The sequence below is a fragment of the Coregonus lavaretus genome (genome assembly GCF_964263955.1).
Source record: "Coregonus lavaretus genome assembly, chromosome: 1".
Lineage (NCBI taxonomy): Eukaryota > Metazoa > Chordata > Actinopteri > Salmoniformes > Salmonidae > Coregonus > Coregonus lavaretus.
Window position 1 is genome coordinate 42,908,771 of NC_139988.1, and position 16,322 is coordinate 42,925,092.

General features: G+C 45.0%; 1 protein-coding gene across 2 annotated transcripts in view; it reads left to right on the forward strand.

Annotated features, from left to right (window-relative positions):
- The window catches only part of LOC311129343 (cGMP-dependent protein kinase 1-like), a gene marked incomplete at both ends in the record, with an annotated part of 187,012 nt that overhangs the window by 83,088 nt on the left and 87,602 nt on the right, over nt 1-16,322 (forward strand). For both annotated transcript variants that reach the window (XM_084161611.1, XM_084161612.1), the window contains one exon: nt 14,117-14,230. In XM_084161611.1, the coding sequence (XP_084017737.1) occupies nt 14,117-14,230 (114 nt within the window). The remainder of the gene's footprint in view (nt 1-14,116; nt 14,231-16,322) is intronic.

The following is a 16,322-nucleotide window of genomic DNA, read 5'->3' on the forward strand; positions in this document are numbered from 1 at the left end:
AACGGTCTGGCACACCACCTAAACTCCGCCCCTGTGCTTTTTATTCTAAGAAGCTCAGTCCGGCGGAGCGGAATTATGACGTAGGGGACAGGGAGCTGTTAGCCGTGGTACAGGCCCTAAAGGTGTGGAGGCATTGGCTTGAGGGGGCTCAACACCCTTTCCTCATTCTAACTGACCACCGTAACCTGGAATACATCCGGGCAGCTAGGAGACTGAATCCTCGCCAGGCCCGCTGGACTATGTTTCTAGCCCGGTTTGTGTTTAAAATCACTTACATCCCTGGGTCCCAGAACGGGAAGGCAGATGCCCTGTCTCGGCGATATGACACGGAGGAGAGGTCCGTTGAGCCCACTCCCATACTACCGAAGTCTTGTCTGGTTGCACCGGTGGTATGGGAGGTCGATGCCGAGATCGAGCGGGCGTTACGCACCGACCCAAGTCCTCCCCAGTGTCCTGTGGGTCGGACGTACGTTCCGCTCGAGGTACGCGATCGCCTCATTTATTGGGCTCATACGTCCCCCTCCTCTGGACATCCAGGTATCGGCCGGACAGTTCACTGCCTTAGCACTAAGTACTGGTGGCCAACGTTAGCCAGGGATGTGAGGATTTATGTCTCCTCCTGTTCGGTGTGTGCCCAGTGTAAGGCGCCCAGACATTTGCCCAGGGGTAAGCTACAACCCCTGCCCGTTCCACAACGACCCTGGTCCCACCTCTCGGTGGATTTTGTTACAGACCTTCCCCTCTCACAGGGGAATACTACCATCCTGGTCGTTGTGGATCGGTTCTCGAAGGCCTGTCGTCTCCTACCCATGCCGGGTATACCTACTGCCCTACAGACCGCTGAGGCTCTGTTTACCCATGTCTTCCGGCATTACGGGGTACCCGAGGATATAGTGTCTGATCGAGGCCCCCAGTTCACCTCCAGAGTGTGGAGAGCGTTTATGGAACGGTTGGGGGTTTCGGTGAGCCTTACCTCGGGTTACCACCCGGAGAGTAATGGGCAGGTTGAACGTGTCAACCAGGATGTGGGGAGGTTTCTGAGGTCTTATTGCCAGGACCGGCCGGAGGAGTGGGCGAGATACGTTCCGTGGGCCGAGATGGCGCAGAACTCTCTCCGCCACTCCTCCACCCAACTAACCCCTTTCCAGTGTGTGTTAGGGTACCAGCCGGTTCTGGCACCTTGGCACGAGAGCCAGATCGAGGCCCCTGCGGTGGATGAGTGGGTGCGGCGCTCGGAGGAGACGTGGAACGGTGCCCACGTTCACCTGCAGCGGGCCATCCGTCGGCATAAGACGAGCGCCGATCTCCACCGCAGTGAGGGGCCTGTGTACGCACCTGGAGATCGAGTCTGGCTCTCGACCAGAAACCTGCCCCTCCGCCTGCCCTGCCGGAAGCTGGGTCGGCGGTTTGTGTGGCCATTTAAAGTCCTGAGGAGGTTGAACGAGGTGTGTTACAGGTTAGAACTGCCTATTGAGTACAGGAATATTAACCCCTCGTTTCATGTGTCTCTCCTCAGGCCGGTGGTAGCTGGTCCACTCCAGGATTATGAGATAGAGGAGATTCCTCCGCCCCCGTTGGACATCGAGGGGGCTCCGGCGTACACTGTGAGGTCCATCCTTGATTCGAGACGCCGGATGGGGGGTCTCCAATATCTCGTGGAGTGGGAGGGGTACGGCCCGGAGGAGCGGTGCTGGGTGGCGAGGAGGGACATATTAGACCTGTCCCTGCTGACCGAGTTCCATCGGGGTCATCCTACGCGCCCTGCTCCGCGTCGTCCTGGTCGTCCCCGAGGCCGGGATCGGCGCACGGCTGGAGCCGCGCGTCAAGGGGGGGGTACTGTCACGGTTTCGGCCGAGGCTGCTCCTTCTCCTTGTTCGGGCAGGCTTCGGCGGTCGTCGTCCCCGGAGTACTAGCTACCACCGTTCGATGTTTCATGTTTGTTTGGTTTTGTCTGGTTGTACACCTGTCCCTTGTTAGTCTTTGATTTTGTTTCCTATTTAGTTATCGTGTGTTGGGTCAGGTGTTATGTGTGATTATTATTGTCAGCTGTTGCCATTGAGGAGTTTCCTCTCTCATAACTTTGTATTTGAGAGTTCGCACTGCGTGCGCTTTTTTCTTGTATTTCGCACTGTTGTTGTTGTGCGTAATTGTTCGTGCCACCCGGTTGGGTTGGCGACTCATTCCTGTTTTTGGATATACTAAAGTCTGTTGACGAACACCCTGGTTCCTGCGCTTGATTCCCTGCACCACATCCACACGCAGCGTTCTGACATAGAGGACCAATCAAAGCCACATCTATAACTTCCCGGTGTAGAAGTTGGCTTTAGGCACAGATCTAGGATCAGTTTACCCTCCCCAATCCTAACCTTACCTATAAGGGTAAAAATACAGAAATTACCTTAGGTCAGTGTCCAGGGGCAACTTCATCCTTCTCACATCCATAACCTTCAGAGGTCATGTCCTCTCCTTACCCCATAACCACTGATACAGGGTCAGATACAGTATGTTTTCATCCCCTGAAGGTTAAGGTTACATATTAGAGGCATGGTAATCTGACCCTAGATCTGTGGTTTGGGGGACCTTTTACCCAGAGTGTAGGAGTGGGACTGTGGCTAGGCTATACATTATCCTCTATGCGACAAATCCTCCCCCATTTCCTGCCCAATATGTTGTGCTGTGAGAAAATAAAAACTGGCTTTATATCAGCCATAAATAAACAATTGCACTGTACCCCATGGGTGACCCTTCAAACCCCTTCAAACTCTTTACATAATATCCTATGCACAATGCAGGAAATTAACGGATATTTTCCAAATTAAGTTTACGTATAGGCCAAGTAATACAACAGTTTTACAGAAAGTTTCACTGAAATGCGCCCAGACAATGGCCTTGCTACAAACCATTTTAAACTGTACTGTCTCAAGTGTCTTCTCTGTCCCAAGGAATAATAAGCATTCCCCTTTGCACTAAACCATTTTTATTACTCATCCAAACAGACTTGAGATGATGAGGGTGGATATAATAGATCCCTGTGTTGTTTACCATTTAGGAGGAGGCAGGGTGGAACCGAGACAATATCTCTTACACCTGTCTGTTCCCAACACTGGCACCAAGGGCAAGGGAAGAGCAGCAGGCTTCTGGTTTGGAATGCAGCCAGTTTCTCTGCTATAGAAAACTGACTGAGGCGGTGAATGCTTATGTTCAGTTATTCTACAGTATGACCACTCAGAAGGCCCTCATAAGCAGTAAATTGGGTCCTCACAGCGCTGTTCTATTTAAATGGGATTTTAATAGTCCTACACATGGGTTTGCATGGGCGTGTTAATCTAGATGACCTCAGTGTCTCAGCACCACATCCTCTTAACACATCCTCAAAACAAATCCAAATGGAAAAGGTTGCCGACCGCTGGTGTAGCCTATTACCGGCAACTTCAGGAGCATAAAGGCAGAATCTGTGAAGGCCAGCAGCAGCGGGCAGCGGGAGGAGGAGGGTCCGGAACAGTTTTTGTTTCTTCTGGTTAGGCTATATTTATCTCTGGCTCCCTCTTTAGTCATTTGTCCGTCTTCATCTTTAATTGCAGAGCTTAAAGCATCAGACAAGCTTAGTATCCTACATATAAATTATTTTATTGAAACATTAATTTACATATGGAAAAAGACACATTTAAAAATGTTGACCAATCGATTGGTTGAAAGAACAGAAGACTCTCAGTCGACCAAGATTTTAGTTTGTCAGGGATAGCCCTACAAGAAAGTTAGTGCAAAATGAACGGTCAATGCAGGTAGTCCGGGTAGCAGTAGCTATTTAGCAGTCTTGTTTAGCTGTCCTATGGCTTGGGGGTATAAGCTGTTCAGGGTCCTGTTGCTTCCAGACTTCAGGGTCCTGTTGCTTGCCATGCGGTAGCAGAGAGAACAGTCTATGGCTTGCGTGGCTGAAGTCTTTGACAATTTTTTGGGCCTTCTTCTGACACTGCCTGGTATAGAGGTCCTGGATGGCAGGGAGCGTGGCCCCAGTGATTTAATGGGAGGTACTCATCACCCTCTGTGGCGCCTTGTGGTCAGGTGCCTTCCAGTTTTCATACCTAGCTGTGATGCAGCCAGTCAAGATGCTCTCAATGGTGCAGCTGTATAACTTTTTGAGGATCTGAGGACCCATCTCTTTTCAGCCTCCTTAGGGGGATGAGGTGCTGTCATGCTCTCTTCACAACTGTGTGGGTATGTGTGGACCATGTTAATTCCTTAGTGATGTGGACACCGAGGAACTTGAAGCTCTCGACCCGCTCTACTACAGCCCCATCGATGTGGATGGGGGCGTGCTCGCTCCTCCATTTCCTGTAGTCCACGATCAGCTCCTTTAAATCATTATGTGTAAGTGTAGGTGATAGCCTATGCGTATTGGCTACAGCCTGTTATGTTCAGACTGATGCTAACATGAGGGAGGCATCTAAAAATGTAGCTAAACTTTAATGAGACTTAAAATTACTTATAAACACCTGTCATGTTTGACAAATATCATGTAGGATCATTATTAATATTAACGTCTAAAGGCTTGATTCTGTCGACATACTCGAGGCACTGTTTGTTCAGATAGGAGAGAAAGGCCAGTACATGTTGTGCACTGCAACCTCACCCACCTTGCAATCAGAGCAGAGGCAATCAACATTTTGAAACTATTTAACCCTAAACGTAATTGTTTAAAACCTGTTTTTTTTGTGGTAAATTTATGAGGCATGTCTTACCGTGTTCTGACCATAGGAATGTTAAGGGGATTATTTTGTAAACCCTTCCTCATATGCCATTAAAAACAGTATTTCTGTAATGTTCTCAACTTTCTTTTGTTGTCCAGCAGCCAAAGACACATTCCTAATCATATTAACAACCCATACTAGTTGTTGCATCTTTTGGAACATTTGCGCTTATAGCCTACTACCGTGTGTGTATTGCTGCGTTTATAATGTGAAGAAATAGCCTAATAGTTTATGAACATTTTCAGCTAAACGTTCTGATCTGTTGCATCAGCCTCATTGCTTTTAAAAGGGTTTTCGATGTACAGTGGTTGTATTATTTTGGGATCTGTCCCAAAGTCTGTTGGAATATTTATTTTTCGCACAGAACGACAAGTTGACCAATAGAAAAGTTCAACTTTTGTACTATGGGGGATAATACAATAACATAGGCTAGTGCTGTTCGTTACTCATCTTGTTTGCTGACGAAAAGTAAATGTGGACAGTTTTTCTAACATCTTCAATATGGAGAATTTCAAGGCATGCATACCACCGTTGTGTTATCAGCAAACTTAATGATTGTGTTGGAGTCGTGCGCGGCCACGCAGTCGTGGATGAACAAGGAGCAACGGAGGGGACTAAGCACACACCACTGAGGGGCCCCGTGTTGATGGTCAGCGTGGCGGATGTGTTGTTGCCTACCCTCACCACCTCGGGCTAGCCCGTCAGGAAGTCCAGGATCCAGTTGCAGAGGGAGGTGCTCAGTCCCAGGGTCCTGAGCTTGGTGATGAGCTTGGAGGGGACTATGGTGTTGAACGCTGAGCTGTAGTCAATGAACAGCATTCTTACATAGGTGTTCCTTTTGTCCGGGTGGTTGAGGGCAGTGTGGAGTGCAATAGAGATGGCATCATCTGTGGATCTGTTGGGTCGGTATGAGAATTGGAGTGGGTCCAGGGTGTCTGGGATGATGGTGTTAATGTGAGCCATGACTTTCAAAGCATTTCATGGCTATAAATGTGAGTGCTACAGGGCGATAGTTATTTAGGCAGGTTACCTTGGTGTTCTTGGGCACGGGGACTATGGTGGCCTGCTTGAAACAACTTGGTATTACAGACTGGGTCAGGGATAGGTAAATGTCAGTGACGATACTTGCCAGCTGGTCTGAGTATGCGTCCTGGTATTCCATCTGGCTCTGCGGCATTGCGAATGTTAACCTGTTTAAAGGTCTTTCTCACATCGGCTACGGAGAGAGCGATTACACAGTCGTCCGGAACATCTGGTGCTCTCATGCATGGTTCACTGTTGCTTGCCTCGAAGCGAGCATAGAAGGCATTTAGCTCATCTGGTAGGCTCACGTCACTGGGCAGCTCGTGGCTGGGTTTCCCTTTGTAATCCATGATAGTTTGCAAGCCCTGTCACATCCGTTGAGCGTCAGAGCCGGCATAGTAGCATTCGATCTTAGTCCTGAGGATGGATCAACAACATTGTAGTTACTCCACAATACTAACATACTGTAAATGAGTGAAAAGAAGGAAGCTTGTACAGAATAAAAATATTCTAAAACATGCATCCTGTTTAAAATAATTATAATGTGGCAAAGAAATTAACTTTATGTCCTGAATACAAAGCGTTATGTTTGGGACAAATCCAACACAACATCATTTTATGGGTATGCTTGTCATCGGCAAGGACTAGGGAGGTTTTTAGGATAAAAAGAAACGGAATAGAGCTAATCACAGGCAAAATCCTAGAGAAAAACTCGGCTCACTGCTTTCCAACATACACTGGGAGACAAATTCACCTTTCAGCAGGACAATTACCTAAAACACAAGGCCAAAAATACACTGGAGTTGCTTACCAAGATGAAATTGATATCCTGAGCTGGCCTATTTACAGTTTTGAATTAAATCGGCTTGCAAATCTATGGCAAGACTTGAAAATGGCTGTCAAGCAATGATCAACAACCAACATGACAGAGCTGAAATAATTTTTTTCATAATAATTGGGCAAATATTATACAATCCAGGTGTGCAAAGCTCTTAGAGATTTACCCAGAAAGATTCAGGTGATATTAATTATACAACTACCTTTGATTGTATTTTAATGCGTATTGACTCAGGGGGTTGAATACTTATCTAATCAAGATATATTAGCATAGCCGCGGGAAGTAGGGGTGCTGAAACACCCACTGAAAAATGTAAAATATAGTATTTTTATTTATTTAAATTTTAAAGATTTTTTCCCAAAAGTAGTGCACTGGGCCTTTACTAGTCCTGTATTAGCGGACGGATATAGACATCTGTAGCGCGGCATCTCTGCTTTGGCAAAAAAGGTACTTGTATAATTAAGAACAGAATCTTGCAGGATTCAATAGATGTAATTGTTGCCCTGTCCATTTATTTGTGATCGTCATTCTAATGGAATCCAGAAAGAACAACACCCTGTCCTCAAACATTTACATCAAAAGGTGCAAGGTTATGTGCAAATACCCAAAACATCCACATCAAATTAAATATTTTTCTTGATCAAATAACACATAAAACAAACACATTTTGTGCAATATTAATTTACCATCCTTACAAACTACTTAATGTATATGTACATTACTGTATTGTACATAGGCTGGTCATCTAGTTTTGTAACTGTAGACTTTCCATCACCACGAAGAAAAACAATGATCAATACAGTAATTGAGTACATTGGGACATCAAGTGGTTTGTGATGATGTGATGTGATGATGTGTCTCAGTTGGTAGAGCATGGCACTTGCAACGCTAAGGTTGTGGGTTCAATTCCCACAGGGGACCAGTACAAGAAAGTATGAAAATATATGCACTCATTACTGTAAGTTGCTCTGGATAAGAGTGTCTACTTAAATGTAAAAGTAATTAATAGACCATTTCAGTTTTCACATAGAATTAAGTTGCATTTGCAAAGTATATCACGAAACTGATAAACATATCAAGCAAGTATTTTTATAAGTATTATCAGCTTAACTGTTACAAATGCTGGTAAACCTGCCTAAATGACTACCGACCCGTAGCACTGACGTCTGTAGCCATGAAGTGCTTTGAAAGGCTGGTCATGGCTCACATCAACAGCATTATCCCAGAAACCCTAGACCCACTCCAATTTGCATACCGCCCCAACAGATCCACAGATGATGCAATCTCTATTGCACACCACACTGCCCTTTCCCACCTGGACAAGAGGAACACCTACGTGAGAATGCTATTCATTGACTACAGCTCAGCATTCAACACCATAGTGCCCTCTAAGCTCATCACTAAGCTAAGGATCCTGGGACTAAACACCTCCCTCTGCAACTGGATCCTGGACTTCCTGACGGGCCGCCCCCAGGTGGTAAGGGTAGGTAACAACACATCTGCCACACTGATCCTCAACACGGGGGCCCCTCAGGGGTGCGTGCTCAGTCCCCTCCTGTACTCTCTGTTCACCCATGACTGCATGGCCAGGCACGACTCCAACACCATCATTAAGTTTGCAGACGACACAACAGTGGTAGGCCTGATCACCGACAACGATGAGACAGCCTATAGGGAGGAGGTCAGAGATCTGGCCGTGTGGTGCCAGGACAACAACCTCTCCCTCAACGTGACCAAGACAAATGAGATGATTGTGGACTACAGGAAAAAAAAGAGGACTGAGCACGCCCCCATTCTCATCAACGGGGCTGTAGTGGAACAGGTTGAGAGCTTCAAGTTCCTTGGTGTCCACATCACCAACGAACTATCATGGTCCAAACACACCAAGACAGTCGTGAAGAGGGCATGACAAAGCCTATTCCCCCTCAGGAGACTGAAAAGATTTGGCATGGGTCCTCAGATCCTCAAAAAATTCTACAGCTGCACCATCGAGAGCATCCTGACTGGTTGCATCACCGCCTGGTATGGCAACTGCTTGGCCTCCGACCGCAAGGCACTACAGAGGGTAGTGCGTACGGCCCAGTACATCACTGGGGCAAAGCTTCCTGCCATCCAGGACCTCTATACCAGGCGGTGTCAGAGGAAGGCCCTCAAAATTGTCAAAGACTCCAGCCACCCTATTCATAGACTGTTCTCTCTGCTACCGCACGGCAAGCGGTACCGGAGTGCCAAGTCTAGGTCCAAAAGACTTCTCAACAGCTTCTACCCCCAAGCCATAAGACTCCTGAACAGCTAATCATGGCTACCCGGACTATTTGCACTGCCCCCCCACCCCATCCTTTTTACGCTGCTGCTACTCTATTAAGTATTTATGCATAGTCACTTTAACTCTACCCGCATGTACATATTACCTCAACTACCTCAACTAGCCGGTGCCCCCGCACATTGACTCTGCAACGGTACCCCCCTGTATATATAGCCTCCCTACTGTCACTTTATTTTACTTCTGCTCTTTTTTTCTCAACACTTTTTTTTGTTTTATTTTTACTTTTTTTTGTTTAAAATAAATGCACTGTTGGTTAAGGGCTGTAAGTAAGCATTTCACTGTAATGTCTGCACCTGTTGTATTCGGCGCATGTGACCAATAAAATTTGATTTGATTTGAAACACTCCAATAGAAATACATTTAGTTCAACCATTTTCAGAAAAAGTAGGTCACTGGATCGCCAATTTACCTGGATAGCGCTATATCCACTGGACATAGTTATCAGTGCAGGTGTCAAAGTGTCTTCTCACATCACTGCATAATAATTCAAATTTTTACCTCCACTTTCTGCATGGTCCATAGACTGCAAAAAGCACTGCACATTTCCAGCAGTTCAGATTATTGTTTAACTACCTACAGTTGAAGTTGGAAGTTTAAATACACCTTAGCCAAATACATTTAAACTCAGTTTGTCACAATTCCTGACATTTAATCCTAGTAAAAATTCCCTGTCTTAGGTCAGTTAGGATCACAACTTTATTTTAAGAATGTGTAATGTCAGAATAATAGTAGAGAGAATAATTTATTACTGCTTTTATTTCTTTCATCACATTCCCAGTGGGTCAGAAGTTCACATACACTCAATTAGTATTTGGTAGCATTGCCTTTAAATTGTTTAACATGGGTCAAACGTTTCAGGTAGCCTTCCACAAGCTTCCCACAATAAGTTGGGTGAATCTTGGCCCATTGCTCCTGACAGAGCTGGTGTAACTGAGTCAGGTTTGTAGGTCTCCTTGCTCGCACACGCTTTTTCAGTTCTGCCCACAAATGTTCTATAGGATTGAAGTCAGGGCTTTGGGATGGCCACTCCAATACCTTGACTTTGTTGTCCTTAAGCCATTTTGGCACAACTTTGGAAGTATGCTTGGGGTCATTGTCCATTTGGAAGACCCATTTGCGACCAAGCTTTAACTTCCTGACTGATGTCTTGATATGTTGCTTCAATGTATCCACATAATTTTCCTTCCTCATGATGCCATCTATTTTGTGAAGTGCACCAGTCCCTCCTGCAGCAAAGCACCCCTACAACATGATGCTGCCACCCCCGTGCTTCACGGTTGGGATGGTCTTCTTCGGCTTGCAAGCCACCCCCTTTTTCCTCCAAACATAATGATGGTCATTATGGCCAAACAGTTATATTTTTGTTTTATCAGACCAGAGGACATTTCTCCAAAAAGTACGATCTTTGTCCCCATGTGCAGTTGCAAACCGTAGTCTGGCTTTTTTATGCCGGTTTTGGAGCAGTGGCTTCTTCCTTGCTATAGGACTTGTTTTACTGTGGATATAGATACCTTTTTACCTGTTTCCTCCAGCGTCTTCACAAGGTCATTTGCTGTTGTTCTGGGATTGATTTGCACTTTTCACACCAAAGTACGTTCATCTCTAGGAGACAGAACGTGTCTCCTTCCTGAGCGGTATGACGACTGCGTGATCCCATGGTGTTTATACTTGCGTACTATTGTTTGTACAGATGAATTTGGTACCTTCAGGCGTTTGGAAATTGCTCCCAAGGATCAACTTGTGGAGGTCTACAATTTTTTTTCTGAGGTCTTGGCTGATTACTTTTGATTTTTCCATGATGTCAAGCAAAGAGGCACTGAGTTTGAAGGTAGGCCTTGAAATACATCCACAGGTACACCACCAATTGACTCAAATGATGTCAATTAGCCTATCAGAAGCTTCTAAAGCCATGACATCATTTTCTGGAATTTTCCAAGCTGTTTAAAGGCACAGTCAACTTAGTGTATGTAAACTTCTGACCCACTGGAATTGTGATACAGTGAATTATAAGATAAATAATCTATCTGTAAACAATTGTTGGAAAAATTACCTGTGTCATGCACAATGTAGATGTCCTAACCGACTTGCCAATACTATAGTGTGTTAACAAGAAATGTGTGGAGTGGTTGAAAAATGAGTTTTAATGACTCCAAACTAAGTAGATGTAAACTTCCGACTTCAACTGTATGTTCATTTGTGCTCTTCATACTATAAAATAATAAAAATAATATAGAATTCTAAGCAAATCTTTTCTGCTAAATGAAATAGTGTATCCCACAGCCATATGGCATAGCCATACCAGGGCCTAACATAAGGACAACTCAGAGTATTCTATTATATTCTTCTGAAATAGACTACATTTTCTTTCGACCTGTCTAAAATAAATAATGGATTTATTGTGATGGTGTAGGCTATATTAAATTGACTTATTATAATTTTTATGTAGATGTTCCAAAGGTCTGCATCAGTGGCTTGTAGGCTATGCGTAGAAGCCAGGAGATGCTAATCGTGTTTATGTTAATTAACAGTCAATTACCGTGAGACCGGCAGTTATTTTCTTGACAATCACCTGGCTGACAAAATTTCATGACTGCAACATTCCTACCCTTGGTCTGTGAGGACCGTGGCTTTTGTGGAGCGATAGGTAACGATGCTTCATGGGTGACTGTTGTCGATGTATGCAGAGGGTCCCTGGTTCAAGCCCAGGCTGGGGCAAGGAGAGGGACAGAAGCAATACTGTTACACACGACTATGCTATGCGTGTACACTGTCCTTACCTCATGTTCTTGCTGAAGAATACAGAAGTTGTACGTTTTCAAACTCAATAATAAAAAAATAATTTGCCAAGTGAAAGTAAAAAAAAAATGGAATTGGTGGGGGTGTGCATTGCATACGCATGTCTGACACAATTGTATTATCACAAACTCTGACAGGAGGGTTTCTTCTTCAAGAAGTTAAAGTTTCTAATACTTCAACTTCAGAATGTGACTTTTCTCCTCTCTTTTTCTCATGTCCTATCTTCTCTTACACTATATATACAAAAGTATGTGGACATCTCTTCAAATAAGTGGATTTTACTACAGACCCGGGTTTGATCCCAGGCTGTGTCACAACCGGCCGTGACTGGGATACCAATGAGGCAGTGCACAATTGGCCAGCGTCGTCCGGATCAGGGGAGGGTTTGGCCGGCCGGGATGTCCTTGTCCCATCGCGCTCTAGCGACTCCTTGTGGCGGGCCGGGCTCATGCATGCTGATTACAGTCGCCAGCTGTACAGTGTTTCCTCCGACACATTGGTGTGGCTGGCTTCCGGGTTAAGCGACCAGTGTGTCAAGAAGCAGTGCGGCTTGCCAGGGTCGTATTTCCGAGAACGCATGGCTCTCGACCTTCACCTCTCCCGAGTCCATACGGGAGTTGCAGCGATGGGACAAGACTGTAACTACCAATTGGATATCACGGAATTGGGGAGAAAAAGGGGTAAAAAGTACAACAATAAATAATACCAAATATAATATAATAATTGTGGATTTGGCTATTTCAGCCACATCCGTTGCTGACAGCTGTATCAAATCGAGCACACAGCCATGCAATCTCCATAGACAAACATTGGCAGCAGAATGGCCTTATTGAAGAGCTCAGTGGCTTTCAACGTCGCTCCGTCATAGGACGCCACTTTTCCAACAAGTCAGTTCGAAACATTTCTGTCCTGCTAGAGCTGCCCCGGTCAACTGTAATTGCTGTTATTTTGAAGTGGAAATGTCTAGGAGCAACGACGGCTGTCCTCGGTTGCAACACTCACTACCGAGTTCCAAACTGCCTCTGGAAGCAACATCAGCACAATAACTGTTTGTCGGGAACTTCATGAAATTGATTTCTATGACTGAGCAGCCACACACAAGCCTAAGATCACCATGCGCAATGCCAAGCATCGGCTGGATTGGAGCAGTGGAAACGCATTCTCTGAAGCGATGAATCACCATCTGGCAGTCCGACGGACAAATCTGGGTTTGGCGGATGCCAGGAGAACGCTACATGCCCGAATGCATAGTGCCAACTGTAAAGTTTGGTGGAGGAGGAATAATGGTTTGGGGCTGTTTTTCATGGTTTGGGCTAGGCCCCTTAGTTCAAGTGAAGGGAAATCTTAACGCTACAGCATACAATGCCATTCTAGACAATTCTGTGATTCCAACTTTGTGGCAACAGTTTGGGGAAGGCCCTTTCCTGTTTCAGCATGACAATGCCCCAGCGCACAAAGCGAGGTCCATACAGAAATGGTTTGTCGAAATTGGTGTGGAAGAACATGACCTCAACCCCATCGAACATCTTTGGGATGAATTGGAACGCCGACAGCAAGCCAGGCCTAATCGCCCAACATCAGTGCCCGACGTCACTAATGCTCTTGTGGCTGAATGGAAGCAAATCCCCGAAGCAATGTTCCAACATCTAGTGGAAAGCCTTCCCAGAAGAGTGGCGGCTGTTATAGCAGCAAAAGGCGGAACAACTCCATATTAATGCCCGTGATTTTGGAATGATGAGCAGGTGTCCACATACTCTTGGTCATGTAGTGTATCTTCTGCTTCAGTTATTTTCATCAGATACCTACCCATCACTTTGTTTACTGCCACAGTCTTTTTTCCCAGTCCTCCTTTTCTTACACAATCAGAGCTCTATTTCCTCTGGAGTATGCATATTTCCGTGATGAGGCGCATCCAATCACAGAAAAAAAGGCTTTGCAATCACACCCATCAACCTTCACAAGCACCAATCACATAGAAAGGATGTCCTTAAACTTAACCAGTTCAGGACATAACTGTGTCTCTGTACCATTCCTTCGGTTTGGGTTAAATATTATACATTGATCTGTCCTACTGTTGCTGAGCTATTGCTAAGCCATTGTGAAATGTGTGATTTCACAGTCTACTCTATGCTGTATCATAGTGCTTAGCTAGTGCATACTAGTTGATAATAATGTATGATTCATACAGGGATTGAACCTGCAGTCTATTAGTTTATTAGCATCATGCTCTGATATACTTTGCTAGATGGGCCATGATGATGTGCAATGTCAAGTACAGGGGACATGTCAAAAACACTTCTTTGTGTATTTTTCAGATACATTTAGGGTGTTTGAGTGTATTTTCCAGATACATTAAGAGAGTGTGTGTTTGTGTGCATTTTTCAGATGGTAGGGTGGAGGTGACAAAGGAGAGTGTGAAGCTGTGCACCATGGGACCTGGGAAGGTGTTTGGAGAGCTGGCCATCCTCTACAACTGTACCAGGACAGCAACCATCAAGAGTGAGTCTACACACACACACACACACACACACACACACACACACACACACACACACACACCAACCCAGTGACGTGCGGTGAGGTCGTTGGCTGGGTAAGCACTGACAATTATCAAAGTATTTTCTCACAAATAAACCTTAATGAAAACCAAGGTACCCATACAACAGATGGCTCCAAAAACCAGAGTGACATAGGCTATTAACCGAAATTGACAAACAATTCTCACCAAATGTAAATACCTACAGTGGGGAAAAAAAGTATTTAGTCAGCCACCAATTGTGCAAGTTCTCCCACTTAAAAAGATGAGAGAGGCCTGTAATTTTGATCATAGGTACACGTCAACTATGACAGACAAATTGAGAAAAAAAAATCCAGAAAATCCCATTGTAGGATTTTTTATGAATTTATTTGCAAATTATGGTGGAAAATAAGTATTTGGTCACCTACAAACAAGCAAGATTTCTGGCTCTCACAGACCTGTAACTTCTTCTTTAAGAGGCTCCTCTGTCCTCCACTCGTTACCTGTATTAATGGCACCTGTTTGAACTTGTTATCAGTATAAAAGACACCTGTCCACAACCTCAAACAGTCACACTCCAAACTTCACAATGGCCAAGACCAAAGAGCTGTCAAAGGACACCAAAAACAAAATTGTAGACCTGCACCAGGCTGGGAAGACTGAATCTGCAATAGGTAAGCAGCTTGGTTTGAAGAAATCAACTGTGGGAGCAATTATTAGGAAATGGAAGACATACAAGACCACTGATAATCTCCCTCGATCTGGGGCTCCACGCAAGATCTCACCCCGTGGGGTCAAAATGATCACAAGAACGGTGAGCAAAAATCCCAGAACCACACGGGGGGACCTAGTGAATGACCTGCAGAGAGCTGGGACCAAAGTAACAAAGCCAACCATCAGTAACACACTACGCCGCCAGGGACTCAAATCCTGCAGTGAGAGACGTGTCCCCCTGCTTAAGCCAGTACATGTCCAGGCCCGTCTGAAGTGCATTTGGATGATCCAGAATAGGATTGGGAGAATGTCATATGGTCAGATGAAACCAAAATATAACTTTTTTGGTAAAAACTCAACTCGTCATGTTTGGAGGACAAAGAATGCTGAGTTGCATCCAAAGAACACCATACCTACTGTGAAGCATGGGGTTGGAAACATCATGCTTTGGGGCTGTTTTTCTGCAAAGGGACCAGGACGACTGATCCGTGTAAAGGAAAGAATGAATGGGGCCATGTATCGTGAGATTTTGAGTGAAACCCTCCTTCCATCAGCAAGGGCATTGAAGATGAAACGTGGCTGGGTCTTTCAGCATGACAATGATCCCAAACACACCGCCCGGGCAACGAAGGAGTGGCTTCGTAAGAAGCATTTCAAGGTCCTGGAGTGGCCTAGCCAGTCTCCAGATCTCAACCCCATAGAAAATCTTTGGAGGGAGTTGAAAGTTCATGTTGCCCAGCGACAGCCCCAAAACATCACTGCTCTAGAGGAGATCTGCATGGAGGAATGGGCCAAAATACCAGCAACAGTGTGTGAAAACCTTGTGAAGACTTACAGAAAACGTTTGACCTGTGTCATTGCCAACAAAGGGTATATAACAAAGTATTGAGAAACTTTTGTTATTGACCAAATACTTATTTTCCACCATCATATGCCAATAAATTCATTAAAAATCCTACAATGTGATTTTCTGGATTTTTTTTTCTCATTTTGTCTGTCATAGTTGACGTGTACCTATGATGAAAATTACAGGCCTCTCTCATCTTTTTAAGTGGGAGAACTTGCACAATTGGTGGCTGACTAAATACTTTTTCCCCCACTGTATATAGCCAATATACACAAGCGGTAGCCTCCGATGACGGTATATTTCATATAATTTCATACTCCATAGCCTTTTCCAACACGCCGGTGCGCACAAACACACACAATAGTATTATTATGTGAAGTATGAAAAAAAGTATTAATTGGTAATGATGTTTCAGACAAGTGGACAATCCAGTACTCACTGATCGCATGCCCGACAGCTAGCAGTGAAGGAGATGGTGGTTGCCTTGCCTGTCATGAATAAAGTCCTGTTTT